This window comes from Macaca mulatta, chromosome 17 (genome assembly GCF_049350105.2).
Source record: "Macaca mulatta isolate MMU2019108-1 chromosome 17, T2T-MMU8v2.0, whole genome shotgun sequence".
NCBI classification, from domain to species: Eukaryota; Metazoa; Chordata; class Mammalia; order Primates; family Cercopithecidae; genus Macaca; species Macaca mulatta.
This window is the reverse complement of record NC_133422.1, coordinates 31,462,071-31,488,336: the sequence shown is the minus strand read 5'-3', so window position 1 is coordinate 31,488,336 and position 26,266 is coordinate 31,462,071. Positions and strand designations below refer to the sequence as shown.

General features: G+C 38.9%; 1 protein-coding gene across 1 annotated transcript; it reads left to right on the top strand.

The window, feature by feature from the left end:
* Positions 1–26,015, top strand: LOC144336146 (phosphatidylinositol 3,4,5-trisphosphate 3-phosphatase TPTE2-like). Its single transcript, XM_077973850.1, has 9 exons — positions 1–76; positions 180–268; positions 10,267–10,328; positions 12,422–12,502; positions 16,458–16,563; positions 18,640–18,731; positions 22,028–22,120; positions 23,557–23,627; positions 25,731–26,015. The coding sequence occupies exons 1-9, from the start codon at positions 45–47 to the stop codon at positions 25,831–25,833; spliced, it is 729 nt and encodes a 242-aa protein (XP_077829976.1). The 5' UTR covers positions 1–44; the 3' UTR covers positions 25,834–26,015.
* Positions 26,016–26,266: the final 251 nt, after the last annotated feature.

Sequence of the window (26,266 nt, the reverse complement as noted above, 5' to 3'; positions counted from 1 at the left end):
GAGCTTATGATCCTAAGCACTTCCATAATAGGGTCAGTAGAATCATGATTGATGATCATAATGTCCCCACTCTATGGTAAGTTTTATGCTACGTTGACTATCAGAAGGGGGCTAAATATATTGGGCTTGATTTTTTGAAAATATTTTAATTCAACTAAAAATCCTAAACTTGAAATCAGGGAGATGGTAGCATTCTCCAAGGAAGTAGAGGAGTGGCTGGCTCAAGATCCTGAAAACATCATAGTGATTCACTGTAAAGGAGGCAAAGGTAATAACGTTTTCCTTTTTATTCCTCCCGTTCTAAAGACATGTAAATACATGTAAAGCACAAGAACAAGATATGTGTTGCTATTAAGTATTAGTAATTGTTAGCATTTAAAAATATTAGCTCTAAGACTGAAAGAAGGGAAGGAGAAAGGAAAGAGGAGAGGAACAAGAGTAGGAGATAGGGAGAGGATAAGGAAGGGAAAGAAAAAAGAACTAAGGAGGGTTGAGCATATTTTCCCTTGTTTTTCTACTATTTGGATATCTTTATTTTTCGTTTGCCAGTTTATAGCTCTCAAAATACAAAGTCTTTAATTTTGGAATGTCAGAGTACTTTTATTTAAGGCTGCTATTTTTATTTTTAAATTAACAAATAAAAAGTATATTTATGGCATACAACATGATGTTTTGATATATGTAAACATTGTAAAATGGCTAAATCAACCTAATTAACATATGCATTACTCCACATACTTTTTACTTTTTTGTGGTGAGAACATTTAAATTGCACTCTTTCAGTAATTTTCAAGTCTATATTATTATTAACTGTGGTCACCATGTTGTACAATAAATTTCCTGAACTTGTTCTTCCTGTCTAACTGAAATTTTGCATCCTTTAACTGACATCTCCACAATCCCTCCTTTTTGTTCCCCCCCAGCCCCTGGTAACCACCATTCTACTCTCTGCTTCTATGAATTTGACTTTTTTAGAGTCCACAAATAAGTGAGACATCCAATATTTGTCTTTCTATGCCTGGCTCCTTTCGCTTAACATAACGGTCTCCAGTTTCATCCTTATTATCTCAAGTGATAGGATATCCTCTAAGGCTGAATAGTATGTTCTTATTTATATATAGCAGATATTCTTTATCCGTTCATCCAGACATTTAGATTGACTCCATAGCTTAGCTATTATGAATAAGGCTGCAGTGAACATGGGAGTGCAGATTTCATTTCCTTTGGATATATACCCAGAAGTGGAATCTCCAAATCATGTGGTAGTTCTATTTTTAGTTTTTTGAGGAATCCCCATGCTGTTTTCCGTAATAACTACTAATTTACACTCACACCAACAGTGTACAAGAGGGTTCTCTTTTCTCTACGTCCTCACCAACTCTTCTTTTGTCTTTTTGTTAATCACCATCCTAACAGGTATGAGGATATCTCTTTGTGGTTTTAATTTGCTTTTCCTGATGATTAATGATGTTGAGCATTTTTCGTATACCTCTTGGCCATTCATATGTCTTCTTTTGAGAAATATCTTTTCAGGTTATTTGCCCATTTTTTAGGCAAGTAACTTGTTCTCTTGCTATTGTGTTGCTTGAGTTCTTTTTTTTTTTTTTTTTAAATTACCCTGTTCTGGAATATATGCTTTGCAGGTATTTTCTCCCATTCTGTAGGTTGTCTCTTTATAATTGTTTCCTTTGCTGTGCAAAAGCTTTTCAGTTTGATACAATGTCATTTGTCTATTTTTTCTTTTTTTGCCTATGCTTTTCAGTCATATCCAAAAAATTTTGGCCCAGACCAATGTCAAGAAGCTTTTCCCCTATGTTTTCTTCTAGTAGTTTTCCAATTTCAAGTTTCACAGTTAAGTCTTTACTTTGAGTTGATTTTTGTATACTGGATGAGATAGGGTGCAATTTCATTCTTCCGCAAGTGGTTATCCAGTTTCCCCAGTTTTGTTTGTTGAAGAGACTGTCCTTTCCTCATCGTGGATTCTTGGCACCTTTGTCGAAGATCAGCTGAAAAATGGGTGGATTTATTCTGGGCTTTCTATTCTGTTCCATTGGTCAATATATCTGTTTTTATTTAAGGTTGTTCTTAAACTTGGTGAGAATCTTTTAGATTAAGGGAACAACACAGAGATGCTATTTCAAAAATTATACTGGACTTTTTCTAGTGTAATGATACAAAGAAGTTTATATTGGTGGGGTTAAAATGGGCAGAAAAGCCACTTGTAAAACCAAACAATTTAAGTTCAGTTAGATTTTCTCATTCAGGTTTAGGCTTTGAATAATCATGTAAGGATATTTCACAATTTTTGACAAACATGAAGAATTACATTCTTAGAGGGCTGTAAAACCATTTTTATATCAAATTCCAGGAAAACATAACACTGTAAACTGACTTATATAATTCAGTAAAATGAAGTTTTAGTCTTACTGAGAACTAGTTTCAAGCCCATTAGTTAATATACAGGTTCAGTGTTTAGCTCTACAGGTTTGAATATTCTGTATAAACTGGCAATTTACAATACCATAGTTAAATTAAGAAGATAGAGGTTGAATCATTTGAAGTTGCCAGTTTTTTAACCATCTTTTGGTTTAAAAATGGCCATTTCACATTGCTTAAACTAAAACGTTATTATCAAGCAGTAGCATCAGTTTTCTATTAACTAATGCTAATTCCTTGCTTGAAGGATTTGAAATTTGACTTTTTTCTAAAAACTTTTGCTGAGAAGGGGTTTGCATAATGTAAGTGTTCACTTAATATTTTGTTGATTTTTTGGGGTTGTTTAGAGAATATCCAGCTGGTATGCACCAGAGAAGCCTCTTTTTTAAAATGTTCATTCGTATTAGTCTTGCTGTCTTCTGATTGGTTGCTGCCTGCAGGTTACCAGTAGTATCATGATAGTAGAAATATTTTATTATTGATTTATACGAGTTCTTTAAAGAATCTGAATGTCAATTTCTCTTAGTATATTGCAAGTATATTCTCCCACTGTGTGTGTTTTTTTTTAATTTGATTGTGATTTATTTTGTCGTATAAAAGTTTGTAAATTTTTGTTTTGTTTTGAGACACTGTCTCGTTCTGTCACCCAGACTGGAGTAGAACGGCTCAATCTCGGCTCATTGCAGCCTCAATCACCCTGTACTCAAGTGATCCTCCCGCCTCAACTCCTCTGAGTAGGTGGGATTACAGACATGCGCCACCACACCTGGGTAATTTTTGTATTTTTTTATAGACAGGGTCTCCCTATATTGCCCAGACTGGTCTTAAACTCCTGGAGTTCAAATGTTCCACCCGCCTCAGCTTCCCAAAGTGCTGGGATTACATTGTGCAGGAAAGAAGTTTGTAATTTTGAATATAGTAAAATGTGTTAGTCTATGTGTGTGTATGTATTTCATGTTTTTCTGTCATGTTTAGGAAATTCACCCCTATACTGAGGTAGTAAAGATATTCTACATTTCTTCAAAAATCTTCAAGTTGCATTTTTAATATTTGGGTCTTTAATCTAATTGAAATTTGGGGGAAGTTTTTTTTTTCATATAGGTAGCCAATGGTCCTAACACCATCAATTGCATGCTATTTTGTTCTCCATTTATTTGTAATTCCTCTCAATCATATACCAACTTTCTACAAATATTCAAAATTGTTTCTAAGTTCTCTATATCACACTTTTGTAACTATTGTAGCTTTATATTGTAGTTTGATAGAGGCAGAATTGTCTTGCTCTTCTTGGAACGTTATTCATACATTAAATTTTAAAATAATTTTGTCAAGTTCCATTATAAAACACGTTTAGGATTTTCATTGGAACTACATTGAATTTATAGATTAACTTGAGAGAACTGACAACTTTGTGATATTAAGTTATACATGTGATTGATTTTGTTCATTCTTTAATAATATTTTATATTTTCTTCATCATGTCTTTGCATATATTTTCAAAAATTCATTCCTACACAAATTGTGACTGCAAATGGAATCTCTTTTTTTTTTCTTTTACATTTGGGTTGTTTCCAAATTTTACTATGATAAATAATGCTGCTTTTTTTTTTTGGACGGAGTCTCATTCTGTCACTCAGGGTGGAGTGCAGTGGTACGATCTCGCTGCACTGCAACCTCAGCCTCCCAGGTTCAAGCGATTCTTGTCCCTCAGCCTCTGGAGTAGCTGGGATTACAGGCACCTGCCACCATGCCTGGCTGCTTTGTATTTTTAGTGGAGACAGGCTTTCACCATGTTGGCCAGGCTGGTCTCGAACTCCAGACCTCAAGTGATCTGCCTACCACGGCCTCCCAAAGAGCTTACGGGGGTATTACAGGGGTAAGCCACGGCGCCTGGCCCAATGATGCTGCTTTTAAAAATACACATTTCTTGTTGCATATGTGGCTATATTTTTGTTGAGTATATACCTCAGACTGAAATAGTTCTGTCTTAGGGTAATTAATCTTGAACTTTATTTGATAATGTCACCTATTTCTAAAACAGTTGTACCAATTTTCACTCCACTGGTATTGTACACTCGAAGTGTTCCATATCTTCCCCAATACTTGCAATTCTGAGTATTTTTATTTTTAGCCGTTGGGTGTTTGTGTGATGGCATATTATGGTGGTGTTCATTTGTATTTCTGTAATTACTAATAAGATTGAGGAAGTTTTCTTAAGATTATTAAGTATTTGGATATCCTTTTTTGTAAAGTAACTATTAAATTTTCTTACCCATTTTTCTCCTGGATTATTTGTCTCTTTTCTCTTGATTTGCAGTTTTTTATGTATTCTGATTTCCATTCTGTTTTTGGTCATATATGTATTTCAAGAAACCTTTTCTGCTCTGTGATTTGCCTTTTCTCTCTCTTAGGAGTATCTTTTGGTTAACAGAAGTTCTTGGCTGTATTACCATCATAGGTATTATGCTTTCCTTTTATAAAGTTTGTGTTTTTGTGTCCTGATTAAGAAAATTTTCCTTGAGTTTAAAGACATTCTACTACTATATTTTCTTCTAGAAGGTTCATTCCTTTTAAAATTGATTTATAAGTATGGTGTGAGGAAGGGGTTAGGTTTCATCTTTTTCCATATATGGCTATCCAATTATTCCAGCACACTGGTTGAGAAGATTTTCATTACTTTACTACCCTGCAGAATATGAGTCTGTTTCTGACCTTTCTATTCTGTTCACTGATTTTTCACCTGTGTGCCAGTAGCACAACCATCTTACTGTAGCTTTCTAATAAGTCCTTATTTCCAGTCAAGTGAGTACAATCATCTTTTTCTTTTTCTTCAAAGTTATTTGTGTATTTTAGGCCATCTACACATTTCCATATAAATTTTGGAATCAACTAGTTAAATACACACACCTGATAGAAATGTTTTTGGAATTGCATTGAATCTATAGATTGGGGAGAATCGAATCTTTACAATATTGACTCATCCAACCCATGAAAAGAGAAATTCTCTCATTCAGTTAGGTCTCCTTCCATTTCTCTTTACAATGTTTCCTTATTTTCTGTGTAGAAAGCTTGCATATTTTTGATGAGATTTATTCCTACATATTTGATATGTTGTGGTTATTGAAATGATATCCCTTTAAAGTGTTTATTTTCTAAATGTTGATTTAAATGCAGTTCATTTTATTTATCAATCTTGTAATTCGCAACTTGACTAAACTCACTTTTTATTTTTTTGAGATAGGGTCTCATTCTGTCACCCAGGCTGGAGTGCAGTGACGCGATCATGGCTCACTGCAGCTTCAACCTCCCTGGGCTCAGGAAATCCTCCCACATCAGCCTCCCAAGTAGCTAGGACTGCAGGCAGGTGCCACCACGCCCAGCTAATTTTTTGATTTTTTTGTACAGACAGGGTTTTGCCATGTTGCCGAGTTTGTTCTCAAACTCTTGGGCTCAAGTGATCTGCCAGCCTCAGCCTCCGCCTCCCAAAATGCTAGGATTACAGGCCTGAGCCACAGTACCCAGCCTAAACTCACTTATTAGTTCTACTAAATTATCTATAGATTCTTTTGGATTTTATAGTACATGATTATATCATGTGAAAATAATAAATTGTATTTTTTCCTTTTCAGTCATGTTTTTCCCCTACCACTGGCTAGAACCTTCAGTACAGTGTAGAATTAGAAGTGGCAATAGCAGCCATCAATGTACACTTCTATTCTCAAAGGAAAAGCTTTCAGCGTCTCTCCAATTGCTTTAGGAGCGTGTGTGTGTGTGTGTGTGTGTGTGTGTGTGTGTTAGCTACCATTTATCAGATTAAGAAATTCCTCAGGCCAGGCGCGGTGGCTCACGCCTGTAATCCCAGCACTTTGGGAGGCTGAGGCGGGCGGATCACGAGGTCAGGAGATCAAGACCATCCTGGCTAACACGGTGAAACTCCGTCTCTACTGAAAATACAAAAAATTAGCCGGGCGTGGTGGTGGGCGCCTGTGGTCCCAGCTACTCGGGAGGCTGAAGCAGGAGAATGGCGTGAACCCGGGAGGCGGAGCTTGCAGTGAGCCTAGATCGCGCCACTGCACTCCAGCCTGGGCGACAGAGCGAGACTCCATCTCAAAAAAAAAGAAAAAGAAATTCCTCAGCCGGGCGCCATGGCTTATGCCTGTAATCCCAGCACTTTGGGAGGCCCAGTGGGGTCGATCACTTCCGACCAGCCTAGGCAACAGGATGAAACCCCGTCTCTAATCCCGTCTCTACGAAAAAATAAAAACAACCAGGTGTGGTGGTGCATGCCTGTAATACCGGCTACTCCAGAGGAGCTTGAACTCAGGAGGCAGAGGTTGCAGTCAGCCAAGATCGCACCACTGCGCTCCAGCCTAGGTGACCGAGTGAGACATTTGCTCAAAAAAAAAAAAAAAGAAAAAAGAAAAAGAAAAGAAAAAACAATGTCTTTAGTTTGCTGAGAGGTTTTTTTTTTTTTTAAATAATGAATGGATGTTGAATTTTTCCAGATTTTTCTGAATCTTTGAGATGATAATTTTTCCCATTTATCTGATAAATAAATGTGGTTAATTACATGATTAAGTGGTAAACCAACATATTTCTGGAATAAATACAATTGAGTTTTGCTATACTATTTTATTAATTATTAAAATATTTTATTATTAAATTCCTGGATTCTATTTGTTAATATTTTGTTTAGGATTTTCAAATTCATGTCATCAGTGTGATTGGTTATAATTTTCCTTTCTCATAGTTTTTTCAAATCTTGGCTTCATGAAATGAGTTAGATTTCATTTTCTCAGTTTTTATTCCCTGGATGAATTTATGCATGCTAATTTTTTTTCTTCTTAAGTGTACAGTGAAATTCACCAGTGAAGCTACATTGGTCTAGAGTTTCCTCTGGGGAGAAGTTTTTAAATTATGGCTCAGTTTCATATATAGAATTTTTTTTTTTTTTTTTTTTTTTTTGAGACAGAGTCTTGCTCAGTCGCCCAGGCTGGAGTGCAGTGGCGTGATCTCAGCTCACTGCAAGCTCCGCTTCCTGGGTTTACGCCATTCTCTGGCCTCAGCCTCCCAAGTAGCTGGGACTACAGGTGCCCGCCACCACGCCTGGCTAGTTTTTTGTATTTTTAGTAGGGACGGGGTTTCACCGTGTTAGCCAGGATGGTCTGGATCTGCTGACCTCGTGATCCGCCCGCCTCGGCCTCCCAAAATGCTGGGATTACAGGCATAAGCCACCGCGCCTGGCCTATAGAATTTTTTATAATTTTATTTCCTTAGCCCGTTTTCGTAGGTTATAGTTTTCCCAGCATTTGTCCATTTAATCTACGTTTGCGAATGTCTTGGCATCAAATTATTCACAATATCATTTTATCATTTTAATGTCTACAGAGGCATTCCCTTTTTATTCCTTGCGTTACTTTCTTGGTGCCTTCTCCCTTTTTTTCTTTTGATTAGTCTCACCAGGGAATTATCAATTTTACTAGTCTTTTAAAAGTAACAGATTTTTGGCCTTACTGATGGTCTCTATTATTTATTTTTTATTTCATCGATTAGTATTATATTAGTATTTTCTTCTGTATTCCTTGGGTTAATTTGTTCTTTTCCTGACTTCTTAAGATGAATAATTCTTAGAGTGTCGACCACTCTGTTTTCTATTTAGCATTTACGGCTACACATTTTCTTCTAAGAATTGCTTTAGCTTCATCCCACAAATTTTCATATGTAATATTTTCATTTTACTGGGTTCAAATTATTTTCCAGTTTTCACTGTGCTTGGTGTTTTGTTTTGACCCATGAGTTATGTGGAAGCATACTTCCTTATTTCCAAACATAGGAGACTTTTGTATTTATCTTTAAGTTTTTTATTTCTGAGGCCAGGCGCAGTGGCTCACATCTGTAATCCCAGCAATTTGGGAGGCTGAAGAGGTGGTTTACCTGAGGTCAGGAGTTCGAGACCAGCCTGACCAACATGGAGAAACCTCGTCTCTACTAAAAATACAAAAATTTGTAGGTTTGGTCACTTCACATAATCTCATATTTCTCAAAGACTTTCTTCACTTTTTAAAAATATTTTTTCTTTATTTTTGTTTGACTGCATTAGTTCAAAAGACCAGTCTTCAGTCTCTGAGATTATGTCCTCTACTTGGTCCAGTCTATTGATAAATCTTTCCATTGTATTTTGAAATCCTTAAGTGAGTTTTTTTATTTCCAGAAGTTCTGATTGATTTCTTTTTAAGATGTTCATCTCTTCCTTCATTTGCTGAATTGATTTAGAAGTTTCTTTTGGTGATTTCAACCTTGAATCTCATTGAGCTTCCTTGGAACCCATGCTTTGAATTCTTTATTGTCATTTCTGAGTTTTCATTTTGGTAGAAAGCATTGCCAGAGAGCTAGTGTGATCCTTTGGTGGTGTCACTACATGCAGGTTTTTCATGGTGTCAGAATTCTTGTACTGCTTCTTCTCATCTGGAGATGCTAGCATTTCTAATTTTTCTAATTGTTTTTATGTGGGTAGGATTTTTTCTTTTTCTTTTCTTTCCTGTATTATTATTATTATTATTATTATTATTATTATTATTATTTTTCTTCTTTCCCTTTCCTTCCTTCCTAGGTGATGTGACTGTAGAGCAATGCTAGGTAGGTCTTTCAGCATTGCTTCTGTATGCACTTCTATCAGCAGGTTTTATATTGGGTATGTGGTTTGACCTAGAAGCCAGTATATGGCGCCAATGGGTAAGAGCTGGCTGTGGCCGGTGGTGCTGGCTATATACTTGATTCTTGTTTATTGGGAGGAACTCTCTGTTGCTGATTCCTAGAGAACACATTAATCTGAGCTCCCTCCTAAGCCCTAGCGGAACGGGGGTTAGGTCGGGTTGGGGGGGGGGGAAGATGGGTGGAGCCAGATGGGGAAGGTTCCCCAGTGTTGTCCTGCTCTCAGCCCAGGTTTGGGAAAATGCCTGCAGCTTTTCCTTGTGTCTTTCCCTCACAAAGTCTCCAAGCCTCTCGTTAAATTAGCTCCAGGACTCGGGAGAAACAGTGCTCTTCCTGGGTCCGGGTTGCTTGGATCCCCAGTGGAAAGAGGGATGCTGTCTGCCTCTCGCACATACTGAGGCTTCATTCACTTTTGTCAGTCGAATGTTGTCACACAAGACCTGTTTGCCTGCATTGTCCTCCCAAGGATCTGGAGTGTCCTTCATTATTCCAGGGAGTTGTCGTTTCTTTCTTGAGTTAAAGCTTACAGAGTTGATCTTTATATACTATCTTGCTATTTCCAAATGCCCGAGGCATGCTAAAAGCCTGTAATCTGCCATCTTGGAAAAAAAGCATCCTTGCATTCTTAAGAGAAATGGCACTTGGTATTGATACATGGTGCTTCTACATTGCTGAATTCACTTTGAAAAAAAATATATATTTTTGTATCTACATTTATATGTGAGACTGGTGTAATCATCTACTGTATTTATGCAGTTTTAGAACCAGCTATATTAGTGTTACTAAATGAGTTGGAATTTTTCTTTTTTACTATTATCCAAAAGAATTTATATAAGACATGAATTATTGCTTTCGAATAGATTTTGTAAAAATCTCATCTTGTTCCTTCGTGGAGAGGTGGTGAGAAATATTTTTACCGTACATGTAATTTATTTTCCACCTGTGGGGCAGAGATTGCAATGAGCTGAGATCACGCCACTGCACTGCAGCCTGGGTGACACAGCGAGACACTGTCCCCCCCAAAAAAGAAAGAAAATCAACTTAAAATGAACCCGTTGAATATTTGAGTGTATTTTTACACCAAGCATGTCCCTTGAACTAACTTCTTTTCTTTTCTAGGAAGAACTGGAACTATGGTTTGTGCCTGCCTGATTGCCACTGAAATATTTTTAACTGCAGAGGTATGAAAGATGTTACCACAGACTTTGTCTTATGATGACTGAGTTTGCTAGTTCTGAAACATCAGGGGTAGGATGTTAAGATGATTATTTTAGTCATGGTGCTCAGTGAAATTGTAATTGGAGAAGTGGTTGTTAAAAAGTCTGTTTTTGATACTTCCTTGTTTAACATGCATTAGTTAGTAGCTGGCTTAAGAATCTCTTTGGGCCAGCAGTAGAGTGAGGTCAATGAGACGCAAAATTTAAGAGAATGCTAAAAATTGCAATAATTAAAATAAATGATTTTTAATGCAATATTTAAAAAATGAAAATTAATGCAAAAAAATTATGAGGTACACAATATCAACATTTTAAATAAAAACAAGACCTGATGGGGCAGGATTAAGGTGAGGGGAGTAAAGCCATGTTACACAGATACAAAAAACATTCAGTAATCACAGTAGTTCCCTCACCTCACCTGGCCCTGCTCTTACTCCTGCCAGTACCATGACTTCTTCCTTCCTCATGAGAATAGTATCAAGCTGAATTAGATAAATCCTCCAAAGGGTCTTGACCATCCTCACAACGCTTAGGTAGATAAAAAGCAAGATTTCACAACTCAAAGCCTCTCCTGCATGTAACTATCTCTGCTTAGTCAACACATGTGGAATCTGTGACCTCTAGAAATTTCTGATAAGACAAGGTGGGCTGTTTCCACCTAAAGCAGTGTTCTCCGTCATTTTTCCTTCTGCCATTTTCTTGGTGAGATGCTACGATTTCCAGCAGCTCCACTCGAGTTGTTTGGCCTACAGTCTAGGGAAGAAGTGGTGGTTATGCACAATGACCAGCACTCTAATTCCACCACCTTTGGTTTTTCTAATTTGAGACACACAGATTTTGAAAACGGATGTTCTAGGATGGTGTTTTTCAAGCTATGGATCATGATTTATCAGTGAGTTGTAAAATAAAGTTGCTGGGTTGTGACTAACATCTCTTAAAAATAAAATGGAATTGGCCGGGCGTGGTGTCTCACACCTGTAATCCCAGCACTTTGGGAGGCCGAGGCAGATGGATCACCCAAGGTTGGGAGTTTGAGACTGGCCCGGCCAACATGGAGAAACCCTGTCTCTACTAAAAATACAAAATTAGCTGGGCGTTGTGGCGCATGCCTGTAATCCCAGATACTCAGGAGGCTGAGGCAGAAGAATCACTTGAACCCAGGAGGCGGAGGTTATGGTGAGCTGAGATCGGGCCATAGCACTCCAGCCTGGGCAACAAGAGCGAAACTCTGTCTCAAAAAAAAAAAGACAAAACCAAAAAACTAAAACTAAAAATAAAATGGAATAGAGCAGAATAGAAAATATCAAAAGGTTTAAGTATTGGTGTGTGTGTGTGTGTGCACATTTCCTAGGTTTATTAATGTAGATTGCAACTTAAAAAATGAAAAGTTTGAAAGCCACTGATATGGAGCCCTAGACTGAGAACCAGAGACTTGTATTCCAGGTCTGTGCTGCCTCTAACTGGCTGCAGCATCTCCATGGCAGATTGTGTAGTTTTCTTTTGGTCTCGGTCTTCTCATTTGTAAGATGGAAAGAAGGGTTGGACCAGATGATTTCTAAGGTCTTTCCAGCTCTAAAATTTTATGTCTTTACGAAACCTTGAATGAGAGAAGTCTTTGACGTGACTTTGTTAATTTTGGTAACTTGGGTAGCCTTTACCAAAAGACCACTGCGGCTGGGTGCGTTGGCTCATGCCTGTAATCTCAGCACTTTGGGAGGCTAAGGCAGGTGGATCTCTTGAGTCAGAAGTTCGAGACCAGCCTGGCCAACATGGCAAAGCCCCCATCTCTACTAAAAATACAAAAAATTAGCCATTTGTGTGGTACACGCCTGTAGTCTCAGCTACTGAGGAGGCTGAGGCAGGATTGAACCCAAGAGGCAGAGGTTGCAGTGAGGTGAGATTCTGCCACTACACTCTAGTGTGGGTGACAGAGCAAGACTCCATGAAAAAAAAAAAAAAATCACTGGCTTTAGGAAAGAAGGTGGTTTTAGAAAGACTAAGGGTACCTAATATAGAAAAGGAAAGAGTGCAGGTGAACCATGGTTCCTTTTTTGTAGGAAAGCTTGTACTATTTTGGAGAACGGCGAACAGATAAAACCAATGGCACTAAATATCAGGGAGTAGAGACTCCTTCTCAGGTAAGTTTTCTTTTTAAGAAGGGGAGCTTTTATAGGGGAGTGGGTTAAGATTGCCACCTGTTATTTGGTTTCATTTTAGACTCTTCTCCTTTGGTGATCGGGCAGCAGCATTTGGGCGCCCTGCGACAGGCCTTGGTCCCTCCCTGAGGCTGAGGGTCATGCTTCAGGTGCCAGCCACACGTTGGGGGGTGTGGCTTTTCCTCAGAGCACCTGCGTTCTATTCTATACTGGTTATTGTTTATGGAGCTCAGGAGTTGATTATTTTCCCAAAGCAGGAAGGTCCAATACCTAAAGCTCCAGGACCCTGAAGTTTATCTAAAATCACTAGCCTTTGATTTCAATGTAAAAAAGATCTAAGTCTTCCACAAATCCTTACTAGGGCAATTCAACCCTTGCAGAACATCACAAAGACTGTTTTTGGATGACTCCCCTGTGTGCGTGTGCGTGTGCGTGTGCGTGTGCGTGTGCGTGTGCGTGCGTGTGTGTGTGTGTGTGTGTGTTGTGGGGGAGGTGTATTTTAAAAGAGAAAGAAAAGGGGAAATAAACTTTTCAAAAACCCTTTTATATACACCAGACAGTACCGCACTTTTACATATCTCACTGAAAACCCATAACACCTATATGAAACATACAGTTACTCTATTTTTTTAAAAAAATAATTTCGTTATGGAAAATTTTAATTATATACAAAAGTCCAGAGAATCATACAATATATCTCCGTATAGTCATCACTTCACTGCAATAATCACTTCAGCCTGCAATCAGCCACGTTTCATCCATACTTTTCCCACTCTACTCACACTCCCAACTCCACTTTCCACTCTTGCTTTCCCTACACCTGGATTATTTGGAAGGAAATTTCAGTTGTCAGGCATTTTATCCCACAAGTATTTTAATATTATATCTAAGTACTCTTAAAATAACAAAAAACCCATAATACCTTTTATCATATCTAAAATATTACACCTTAAAAAATCCTTAATATCAAATTTCTAGTCCATGTTTGTTTCCAAAATTGTCTTAAAATCTTTGAAAATTTAGTTTGTTTCAGTCAGAATTCAAACAACATCCATACATTTCATTTGGCTGCTATGTCTCCTAAGTCTCTTTTACTTCATAGATTCTTGCCATTTTTTATTACTTGTAATTGGTTTACTGCAGAAACCAGAATGTTTAGCCTATAGCATTTACAACATTCTAGAGTCTGCTGAACCATTCTAAGAGTTTTACATTCACTATCTCATTTAATATTCTCAGTAACTCCGTGAGTAGGCACTACTATGATTCTCATCTTATAAATTAGAAAATTGAGGTTCAGAGAAATTAACTAAATTAACTTTTGAACCAAGGACAGAAATCTAGATGTCAGACTCTGAAGCCCATGCTGTGCACAGCTTCTCATTTATATTGCCTTTTCTATACTGCCCCTCAAACTGAAGTGAGAGTGCGTTGGGAATTCTTAACTAGATTTGGATGTGGCTGTAAATGAGTTTTTCTTTAGGTGGTGGGAATTGAATAAGTGCTCTTGGCCCTGTTAGAAGAACCCTGTAACTACTGACCCTGTTTAGTTTGGGCAAAAGAACTCAGCCTGGCTGGGCGCGGTGGCTCAAGCCTGTAATCCCAGCACTTTGGGAGGCCGAGACGGGTGGATCACGAGGTCAGGAGATCGAGACCATCCTGGCTAACACGGTGAAACCTCATCTCTACTAAAAAATACAAAAAACTAGCCAGGCGAGGTGGCGGGCGCCTATAGTCCCAGCTACTCGGGAGGCTGAGGCAGGAGAATGGCATGACCCCGGGAGGCGGAGCTTGCAGTGAGCTGAGATCCGGCCACTGCACTCCAGCCTGGGCAACACAGCGAGACTCCGTCTCAAAAAAAAAAAAAAAAAATGAACTCAGCCTTATCCACTGATACTTTTCTCCCACTCCCAAGCCAAAAACAAAACCAAACAAAGAACAGTCATAGACCCTAAGCTAAAAGGAATGTGTGGATTTTCTGAAGTGCAGCCCTAATCATGCCATTTCCATGCTCAAAATCCAGAATATGTCCCCACTGCCAATAGCAATAAACTAAATGTTTCAACCTGGCACTCAGGATCCAGTTTGACTTTTCCAACCTTTTCTTCCACTCTGTGCATGTACACATCCCACACTCTAACACATTTAGACTGTGTGCTGTTTCCCAGCCCATGGACACTTGATTCCGTCGTGCCATTGCTCATGCCCCTTTTCCTATAGTCATTTTCCCTTCCCAGCCTCAAGTAGTTTCTTGCTTTTTCAGTTCTTAAAGCCCTTTGTGTTTCTCTTAGGGACTACATCACTTTGCATTATTCTCTAGCTATTTGAAGTGGTAACTTCTGTATCCTCTTTAAAGGCAAGACCCATGGCTTACCCATCTTTCCACCCTTTCCTCATAATATCTTCTTTGTTTGTAGTGAGTGCCTCCTATGGGTTGGTTGTATTAATTTCTACTACCAGTCCATGTTGTTTTAGTTGCAGGAGAAAGAAGCATGGGAGCAAAAGCAGCTTGAGGGCCCTGGCAGGTTACAGCCTTTAGGGGAAGGTGTAGAATCTGGTGGCAGGAGCCAAGGAGATGTTAGATGGAGCTCCCCCAACAACTCTCCCCACACATCTCCCCATCCGCACCTCTTCTGTAGTCATGTGTAGTGTCTCGAACTTTAGTCCAGAACTAGCACACCAAAGGCTGCAACTGAATCTCTTCTGATTCACTGACAGGGCAACACATGGTCTCAGCTGCATGTTTGAGAGCTGTGTTGGCAAGACCTCAGGACAGAGTGCCCTCTGTGTCTGGTGGTGATTCTCAGACACCATCACATTCTGATCCTGCATTGTGGGCCCTTCTACTGACTACATCTACTCCTAAGTTAAGAACTTTCATGAGCCTTCCTCATGACTGGCCCTTTCTAAAGGAAAGTATGGCAGTTTGTGACTTCTATGAACAGTTCTCAATGGGTATGGAAGAGTCCATGAACTTTTTTTTTTTTTTTTTTTTTGGAGACAGAATCTCAGTCTGTCACCCCAACTGAAGTGCAGTGGTGCAGTCTCAGCTCACTGCAACCTCGAACTCCTGGGTTCAAGCAATTCTCCTGCCTCATACTCCCGAGTAGCTGGGATTACAGGTGCCCACCACCACGCATGGCTACTTTTTGTAGTTTTAGTAGAGACAGGGTTTCACCCTGTTGGCCAGGCTGGTCTCGAACCCCTGACCTCAAGTAATCTGCCCACCTTGGCCTCCCAAAGTGCTGGGATCACAGGTGTGAGCCACCAGCCTGGCCACCTTTTGAGTTCTGAACCAGTTGATTCAGTACCAAAGGTCTTCAACCCCTTGAAGATAGATTCAAGGACAGCCATTGTGAACAGCTTGCCCTAGGCAAAGGACAAGGCTAAGGGAATTCCAGGGCTTCCTTGTGAAAACAGAATTGGGGAAATGGAAAGCGAAAAAATTCTAGCTGTCAGGAACAAAAGAAGAATGACAGGAAACCTGCTTCTGAGGTATGGAGGTATTCCCCTTGAGTTTTCACATATACCATTCTCTCATGCCCAGGAACCTGCTCTTCACTACACCACAAACCTTCCTCTAACTCAGTCACAACTAAGCTTCTATCTGCACACTGCCAATGCTGTAACTGTTTTGTTGTTGGTTCTGATTAGTTGCCCTCTCAACCATAAGCAGCCTGTCAACAAGACCCGGCTCCATCCTTGTTACTTCCCCATCGCACTTAATTCAGTATTTTCCCCCCAAGGTAGATAGTGGTGAGGCAGCATCCCTCAAAATGTCTAGTAATATAATGGCATCCAGTAAATGTTTCCTTAATTATTTACTGCCCCTAACCTTTATGCAATTAAAAAAAAAAAAAGAAAGAAAAGAAAAAATAAGAATGCTGACTTTAAACTTTTCATCTCCACTTAAAGTAAGGCTTCTGTTGCTTTTCAGAATAGATATGTTGGATATTTTGCACAAGTGAAACATAGCTACAACTGGAATCTCCCTCCAAGAAAGACACTGTTTATAAAAAGATTCGTTATTTATTCGATTCATGGTAAGTGTTTATGTAAAATTGAAGAATTGGGCAGGAGGGCCAAGGTTCCCACTCTGGGAGGGTTTTGCTCATTGTTATATATACAGATGATCCTAACTCATACCTGTCTTTTTACATATCCTCATGCATAAATTCCTTCTTAATTGCCCATTGATTGCCAGCCCTTAGATGTTCTTCACTTTTTCTTTTCCAGCACCAATTTGGGGGACTTCATCACCCTCCCATCTCTCCTGTTCTCTTTGCTCCTCTGTTCGCAACCCAGAGTGGACTTTTCAGGGCAGAGTGAGCTTCTGATGAGGGAGGAGGAGGACCCCTGTGCCTTCAAGACTGGTTATTTCTCATAACCACCTCTAGTTCAGAGTTTGTCTTGGCGGAGGTGTCTCCATATCATATCATTTTCTCACCTTCTTTCAGAGGCATATTTTTTTCTCATCCCCCTGGGCTCTCTCTTTTCCCTTCTGTCCTCCATCTGTAACCCTCTCACTCCCAGCCACTCCCATACCTTGTGGCTCTCACTCCCAGCCACAGTGCTGGGGGTCAAGATAAGCCTCCTAAGAGGAGCACTTAGGTCCTCCCTGCCTGAATCTACATGGAAATGGAAAGGGTTGGGAGAAAGTGGGGCTCTATGGAGGTATCTTTCACCCCCCTAGCTGTTACCGAGTATTACCAGTTGTAAAAATCCATATAAACATCATGAGAGCTATTTGCCTGCTTCCAGAATGTAAGCAGAGAGATAAAGCTGGGATGCACTGTTGCCCAGGGAGGCAGGGAAATTGGTCAGATGTACACCTCTGGGACTTGAGAAAGAAAGTGCAGAGAGAAACTGGCCCCCATTTCCATGTCCATTTCTCCATCACCAACCTTGCTTCCCCTGCACAGCTTACACTCAGTAGAGGTGGGAAAGCAGGATGTGTCTGTGTGGAGGGGATGGGGTCTCACCACTCCCACTGCCAGAGAGGTAGCAGGGTGGCGATGCATCTGAACCCCTAAAGCAAACCTCTTATAACAGCCAGCATGTGGACCTGAGGTGGTGCCAGTGCTGGGCGTTACAGGTGCCATGGTGCCGGGCTGCTGGTGTCCACACAGACAGCCTAGTATTTTTAGCCTCCTGAGTTTTGTTCTACATTTCACTGATTTCTGGTGGACATCAATAGAAAGAAGTTCTGCACCTGGAATGGGAAAGAGGGAACTGAGGCAAGAAACTGTGATTTCTAATGACAAATGAATATCATGGTGTTAGTGAAAACAAAATTAAATGAAAAGAAGACAAACAGCATAGGAGATGATCAATCAAGAATAATTAATACACTCGTTTATTAGAATATTTAATTCTCTACTTTTAGTTTTGTGCATATTTAAATTAAAAATAATGTAGAGTTGAGAGGAAAGCAATAAAAAATTAATTGGAGCCTGAGAAACAGTCTTTGAGGAAATGCTAAGGAAGTGAGTAGGTCATTTGAATTGAAAAAAAAAAAAAGGGCAAAAGAGCCTTTGTCTGTAAATATATACAGAATACCATGGGAATTTGATATAACCTGTGTTTTTATAGAGATTGCATCAGGAACTAGACTTAAAGTAGGGCCAAAGTAATTTAGACCACAGTATTTCTTATTAAGAATCATTATGATTAGAAGTTTGAAGAAAGCAAGACATTAGCAAGAAAGGTGTCAAGTCACCTTCCCATATATATATATGAGACAGAGTCTTGCTCTAAGTCTCACTCTGTGGTCCAGGCTGGAGTGCAGTGGTGCGATCTCGACTCACTTCAACCTCCACCTCCCAGGTTCAAGCGATTCTCCTGCCTCAGCCTCCCAAGTAGCTGGGACTACAGGCATGCACCACCACACTGGGCTAATTTTTGTGTATTTTTAGTAGAGACAGAGTTTCACCATGTTGATCAGGCTGGTCTCGAACTCCTGACCTCAAGTGATCCACCTGCCTAGCCTCCCAAAGTGTTAGGATTACAGGCATGAGCCACCGTGCCCAGCTAATTTTTTCTCTTTTTAATCCATGATGTTAATTGGCAAGACATTTTGATCTTCGCGCTAACCAGCCTAACTTTTTAATTTCATTTAGGTGTTGGAACAGGCGATGGATATGATCTAAAAGTCCAAATAGTAATGAAGAAAAAGATTGTCTTTTCCTGTACTTCCTTAAACAATTGTCGGGTAAGAGAAAACATGTGAACTGAAAAAATCTGATGTTTGTTTTAAGGCTGAATGTCAAACCAGCAATGTTGACCTCCCTAAACTATCACTTACCATAAAGAGATTCCATGATGCTTTCTGGTTACCGTTGTGGTGTCACTGGATTTGAATGCAAACCAGAGGTAAATTAACCTGTTTGTTCAAAACAGTTTTTTTAGGGTACTTTCCAGAATGTATTTCTGTTCAGTGTTGCTTTGCCTTTCACTTTTCCACAAATGCTGAGCATGTTCCCAGGAATGTATTAAGGATTTTAATTTACATATCTGGTCATTTTTAGCCATATTCTCTTCTTCTCGGTCATTTTATCTTTTATTATATAGCACTGATTCTAAAATGTTAGTGTGCATGAAAACCACTGAGAAGCTTGTAAAGATTTACATTCCTGGGTTGTACCCTAAAGTAAGATTCAGGAAATCTGGAATGGGGGCCAGGAATCTATAGACTTAGCAGTGTCCCAAGTGATTGTTCTAAGTCAGAGGTTCTGTGGGGTTGACCCTATGAGAAACAATGCAAGGAGGAATGAATTGGGGAGGAATCTCTTTATCCAAAGCAAAAGGGACCTGGTAGTCAATGTTTTCCTACAGTGAAGAAATGCCTAAAACTACATACCTTTTCTGAAACAATAAAGCTTCCTTCATGGGTCTAATAACCATAAACTTTTAGAATTCCTACCCAGGCCTTTGTCTCAAATTCTTTTATTACTAATCCTATTCCCTCACTCTCTGCACTGCACCCACTTTTTTTGGCCTCTCCCAACTGAGGGCATTCACCCAGGCCTTATCCTTGGCTTCCTGTTCTTAGCAAATGCTTTATTCTTGGTTAAAGAATCACCCATTTCCCTTACTTAAACTATTATTTGTTCATTTACTGAAGAGATATTTATAGTCGCCCACTGAGTTGTAGATGCAAGAGCTGCAACATGAACAGTTTGCACTCCAACTGAAATGCAGTAGCCAGTCTGAATTATCAAGGAGCTTTATCTGCTTCTGCAAATGGCACCAGCATTCTCCCACTCAGGCCTTGGGCTTTGATTCTCTTTGCCTTGGCTCCCTAAATCCAGTTAGGCATCAATCCCTGTTGATGATGCCTTTGAAATTTTTCTATGCTCGCCTTCCTTTCTGTTCTCACTGCCACTAACTGTCCGGAACCTCATTTGCTCATGCCTAGATTTCTACAATGGTCTCCTTGCCTTTCTTGCTCCTTATAGAATGCGATGTATGGAATCCTGAAATACGCGTACTGAAATGTTGCTCTCATTGTGAAAAGTATGTAGAGCAGAAGACACACTGCATGCCCATGGTCAGAGCCAGTTAACACCTTTGGCTCAACATCCTTACCTGTAAAATAAATATCACACCTCAAGTATTACGGGAATTAAATTAGATAATATGTATGAAGTTGCTTTGTGAACTATAAATCACTAAATAAATGTTATATGTGATAATTATCAGGCCTCTTTGTCACATAGGAAATACACCATGATATTCTTCAGCAGCTTCACTCTTATTTCCTTGGCTCTTGAGCTCTTAAGATATAATAGACCTAACATACCTGAGCTTATTTTTATCAGTAGCTTGACCAGCAGACTCCATTCCAAATAAACTGGGTCATCCCCTTTGGCTCTTGGAACACAACTCTAAGTTATTTAGTTAGTTAGTTGGTTATTTCTTTCCTTTCTTCCTTCCTTCCTTTCTTTGTCTTTCCTTGAGTCAGGGTCCCATTCTGTCCGAGGCTGTAGTGCAGTGGCGCGATCAAGGCTCCCTGGAGCCTCAACTTCCCGAGCTCAAGCAATCCCCCAATTTTTAAAAATTTTTTGTAGAAGCTGGATCTTGCTATGTTACCCAGGGTGGTCTCAAACTCTTGAGCTCAAGCAACCCTTCCATCTCAGCCTCACAGAGTGCTGGGATTATAGGCATGAGCCACACTGCCTGACCTTTTTTGTTGTTTTTCTAACTTCTACTTTGCGTTATTGCTGGTCTTTTTCCATCTGTATGAACTAGATTCTATTTTCAGAGCTCTTCTTCATTTATCTAAACCGTTTCATGCCCAATTCAATTTCTGCCTCCTCAATGAAATTTTCTGCACTTCCTGTTAACTAGCCCTCAATGGTGCATGAGAGCACACCCAGTCTTCATCATACAGATTGAGAGTTACATAGTATTCTACGATTGTTTCTTATGTGTACAGCTCCCTGAAGGGACCAAAAGAGTCTGCACCTTCTTTTGTGTTTTTCACAGGGCCTAGCATAGACCCTTCTCACTGTGGGTGCCATTATTTATATGAGAGTGAGTCAAAGAAATAGTGTGTCTTCAAAGTCATTCATTCCAAAACGTGAACTATCTTTGGTCACTCCTCCATCTGCAGCCTGTAATGGTCAAGTCCAAAGATCCCACTGACAGACACAAGAGTTCTAATAAAACATGATGATCAGGGGGACCCCACCCCCCCAAGTGTTACAGACCCCCGTTGTTATTTTTTTTAATTTAGTAAATAAAAAGCCAGAGTTAAGCATTATTTTTTGAATGTCGAGGGTAGCTTTAAAATTGAGCTTCTTAACATATTCTCAAAAGAGGTCCTAATGTATGAAAATCAAATGACACACATTAAATAATAATATTTAACTGATTAATGTCTAATAGAAAATTCAATACTTCTGAAAAGTGAGACACTTTTGAAAAGTGCTTCATGATAACCCTCAAACATGTTGGCCTTTAAAAATCATAAACAACAGGCCAGGTGTGGTGGCTCACCTCTGTAATCCCAGCACTTTGGGAGGCCCAGGTGGGCAGATCACTTGAGGCCTGGAGTTTGGGACCAGCCTGGCCAATATAGCAAAACCCCATCTCTACTAAAAGTGCAAAAACTAGCTGGGTGTGGTGGCATGCGCCTATAGTCCCAGCTACTCAGGAGGATGAGGCATGAGAATCACTTGAACCTGGGAGACAGAGGTTGCAGTGAGCTGAGATCACACCACTGCACTCCAGCCTGGGTGACAGTAAGACCGTCTCAAAAAAAAAAAAAATATATATATATATATATATATACACACACACACACACATACATACACTACACACATACATATAAACAACAGTGTTGCAACTAGAAAAGATCATTAATAATTATTTATACATGTAGTGATTGGTCTGTGAGACCAAAAGTACTTGATAAATATAGGAAGTCTGGATAAGTGAAAAGGAACTTCATTGTTATCATTAGCTAGGTTTATAGTTCCGAATTCCATGTGTTCATTCACAGGTATTTCATGACACTGAAACAGACAGGGTAATAATTGATGTGTTCAACTGTCCACCTCTGTATGATGATGTGAAAGTGCAAGTTTCCTCTTCGGTGAGTAATCAAGAAATGGCCTCTGCCATTGTTCTTGTCTGAACTTTTGAATGGTTTTATTTAAGGTTTCCTTTACTACGGTTCCCAACAAGGGAGATGATAAATGTCATCCCATAGAGGAAGGGGGAGAAAAACAATACATCAGATCTATAACAAATTTTTTAAAAGAACATATGTAATTTGAATAATTTTTGTTCATTTGTTTTTTCTAAATTGTACATTTTCTAAATGTTTCTAAATTTACATGTATTAATTCACAAATCCAAAAAATACAAAATAAATACAAAAAAAAAAATACAAGCCAAGATGCTAAAAAATCAAAGGTATGTTTTACTGCATAGCAGTGGTTACATTTTGTTTTGTATCATTTTTAATATTAAAAATTGAGACAGAGTCTCACTCTGTCACCCAGGCTGGAGTGCAGTGGCGTGACCATAGCTAACTGTGGCTTCACCTCCTGGGCTCAAGCAATCCTCCCACCTCACCCTCCTGAGTAGCTGGGAGCACTGACTGGAAAGAGAGTTAGGTTTGGGTGACTCAGTTGGGTGAAACACAGAGAAGGCAGCACAATACAACACATGAAATAACCAAAGCAGTTTTTTGTTAATTCTAAAGCGAAGAGGGCAGCACACCTCACAGGGCTAACTCCAAGGGGCAGCCATGCAGGAGACCTGTGCTCAACTGATGGGTGGGGAGCAAGAGCGAGAAAGAGGGAGGGACCTGAGAGTGGAAGCCTTTATTGGGAAGTAAGGTGTTACCTGAGCAGGTTTCCTGTGGGGAGGTCTAATCGGTGGGTTTAATGCAAGCAGTCATGAGTTCCATGGAGTCATGCTGTGACTGAGAGGTGGTCACTGATATATCCACACGGTCCATGCAGAGTATGGGGGTCTGTGGGGTGGTTATATCTAGCTGTCCCGCAATGAAGCAGTCACCAGCAGAAGGTTGTATAAGGTAGATATTGGGATCAGTCACATTGAGAAACTGGGAGGAGGTGAACTGGAAACTGTCAAGGGTGACTGAGCCCTGCTTCTGATATCAGAAAGTGCAATTTATATTTAAAAGGGATGCTGAGGCAACAAAAAAAATTGTAAGAATTCACTACAAAATACTTGAGTATATATAAGCATCGGTCCTTAGTAGATTCTGTTTAGCACTATCTAAACCAGATTCAAATATCAGCATTTAAATATCTGTCATGGAAAATATAGTATTCCTTGAAAATTTTGATAGAAACAGCAAGAGAAAGCAATAGCATTTTCTTAAGCCTCCTCCTTTGTGTCTTGAGTGTATTGTTATAGGATGAAGAATGCTACATATTGAATGGTTATAATTATTTGATATATATATAAAGGAATAAAGGAAGAAACTTTAATTTCTTTGGAATGATTAGTTCTTGGCATCAATTTTACTTTTAAAAAAATTTTTTTTCTTTTTAGGATTTTCCTAAATACTATCACAACTACCCTTTTTTCTTCTGGTTTAACACATCTTTAATACAAAATAACAGGTATGGATATAATATCAACCCATAGAAACAACCTAATCTTCAGTGTCTGTGTATAAGGTGTAATGGCAATTCTTTTGCTGGTTGTCATAAGCTTAATTTATAGAAAACAAAAAATCCTTGAGCCACCTTAGTTCATTGCCTTACTCATTTTATGATTGTTATTTTAAAAATACAGTTGTTCTTGAGACTACCTGTTGCAGTGTCCTCAAGGTCCATGGCATAGGACTGTGTTATGAGTTCAAGAGTATTATAATCAGATCTTAAGTGTGGTAGTAAATTCCTTCCACAGAAGTTCAATATGAATCTGCTCAGTACCTTCAACATTCAGGTCCTCAGTAGGTGCCGATTTACCAATGACGAACCACCACCAAATTTTGTGCTAAAGTAAGGGAGGACCTAGGGAGGCTTCAGCTAGCTGAAAAGCTGACTGACACACTTACATCTAGGAGAAGTTACAAGACACAATAAGTATTAAGAAATACAGCTAAAAAATCATCAATTGATAGTCTCCCATTTAAACATGGCTTTCTAATAACTGAATTGGGAAAACTTTCTTAAAAACTATTAATTGGAGGCTGGGCATGGTGGCTCATGCCTGTAATCCAAGCACTTTGGGAAGCTGAGGTGGGCAGATCACCTGAGATTGGGAGTTTGAGACCAGCCTGGTCAACATGGTAAAACCGTGTTGGCTACTAAAAATAACAAAAATTAGCCAGGTGTGGTGGCGCATGCCTGTAATCCCAGCTACTCGGGAGGCTGAGGCTGTAGAATCGCTTGAATCCAGGAAGCAGAGATTGCAGTGAGCCGAGGTCACACCACTGCACTCCAGCTTGGGTGACAGAGTGAGACTCTGTCTAAAGAAAGAAAAAAAAAAAAGAAAAAACTATTAATTGGATTTGGAGATTATTGTTCCCAGAAAACCTTCTGCCATATTTGGAAACTTATTTCTCAGTCTAGAAGTTCTCCACTTTAAGTAGCATTTTTTCTGTGGTGGTGAAAAATTGAGATTTTTTTTGTATCGACCATACTTTTCAATACAAAAAGAGAAAATATTTTTAAAATGCTTCAGGTCAGAGTTGAGGAAGTGGCTATGATTGCACGTGGCATGAATTGGTAGTTATTGTTATAACCAGTCCTAGTCTTTTCTTCAGCTCTGAGCTGGATCTAATAACTCCTTAAGTCCAGTAAGGCAACGGGAAATTAAACCTCTTTTCTACACACTTGTATTGCATACACATTTAATAGTTTTTGATAGAGTGAACTTTGGACTGGAAATTTTTTACAAATTTGTTTCCTGGATGCATACAAACAATAAGCTTTGACTCCTAACATGAGCAGAGTCCCTCAAATGTGAGAGCTAGGTGGAGCTTCATTTGTTGCTGCTCCTCAAAAGTGATTCTTGCTAGAGGATACAGTTCTTTTCCTTTGAAACACCATGTTCATTTTGGAGAAGTAATAACTTAGATCACCTTTATTCTCACTTTTATATACATTTCTAAAAATTTCTGTAATATTTATATTTATATACTATTGGTAAAGCTTTTTGTTCATTATGAGATTGTTGTTTAGCCAAAAATGCCAATTTCTGTCCTTTAGAACACTAGGCATAAATAGGTTAACTAATTTATGCCTAGTGTTCTATTATTGGAATGCTAAGCATGTAGGATTTATTTATATCCTACTGCTCAAGGTCGTTGCCAAGGGCTGATTGCAAAAATTCAAAAAATTGCAACCTCAGGCATAAATTAAAATAGATATAGTACTTTATTATTGGGTTTTGATATATGTCTAATCAGACTGATTTCTGTCACATATAGAAATTTAGATATTTTATTAAACCTAGATGTCATTAATTCCATAAAAAGCAACGTTAAAAGAATCAGTAGCACGTGTTACTGATGTGTTGCTGAAGATTAAGGTATTTTTAAGTCTCACTGAAAAGGTGGAAGGAGCCAACTGAGACACAGAAAACGGGCTAAGGTTCTATTCATGGTGAGGAAGTCTTTTTTTTGTTTGTTTCTTCAAGCTCTAACAAGGGTGCCTACTGTATGGCTTTTCAGTTAGCCCCAAAATAAAATGTAATAATTTGTTTTCTATTCTTAGGCTTTATCTACAAAGAAATGAATTGGATAATCTTCATAAACAAAAAACATGGAAAATGTATCAACCACAATATGCAGTAGAGACGTATTTTGATGAGAAATGACTTAGTTATTTTGTAACTGGTAGCTGATTAGGTATAGTTCCCCGCACCCCTTCTGGGAAAGAATTATGTTCTTTCCAACCCTGCCACATAGTTATATGTTCTAAATCTTCCTTGCTGGTACATCTATATTGGTATTTGTTACACATGTTCTTTATAAATCTATTAAATATATACAGATAAAATGTCAGGGTTTTTTTTTCTTTTTTGAAGGCATATATTTCACAGTTTCCATCTTGTATTTACATATATTTGGAACACAGTACTTAGGAACATTAGGCATTATTTTGAAGAACTTTGAAACAGAACTTTCATACCAAAATAATCAAGAGATATTTAAAAATTATGATCCCCCAACACCCACTTACTTATACATTTTTGGTCAAGTATTTATTCCCTGCTTTGTTTCACATTTGTAATTTCAGATTTATTAGAA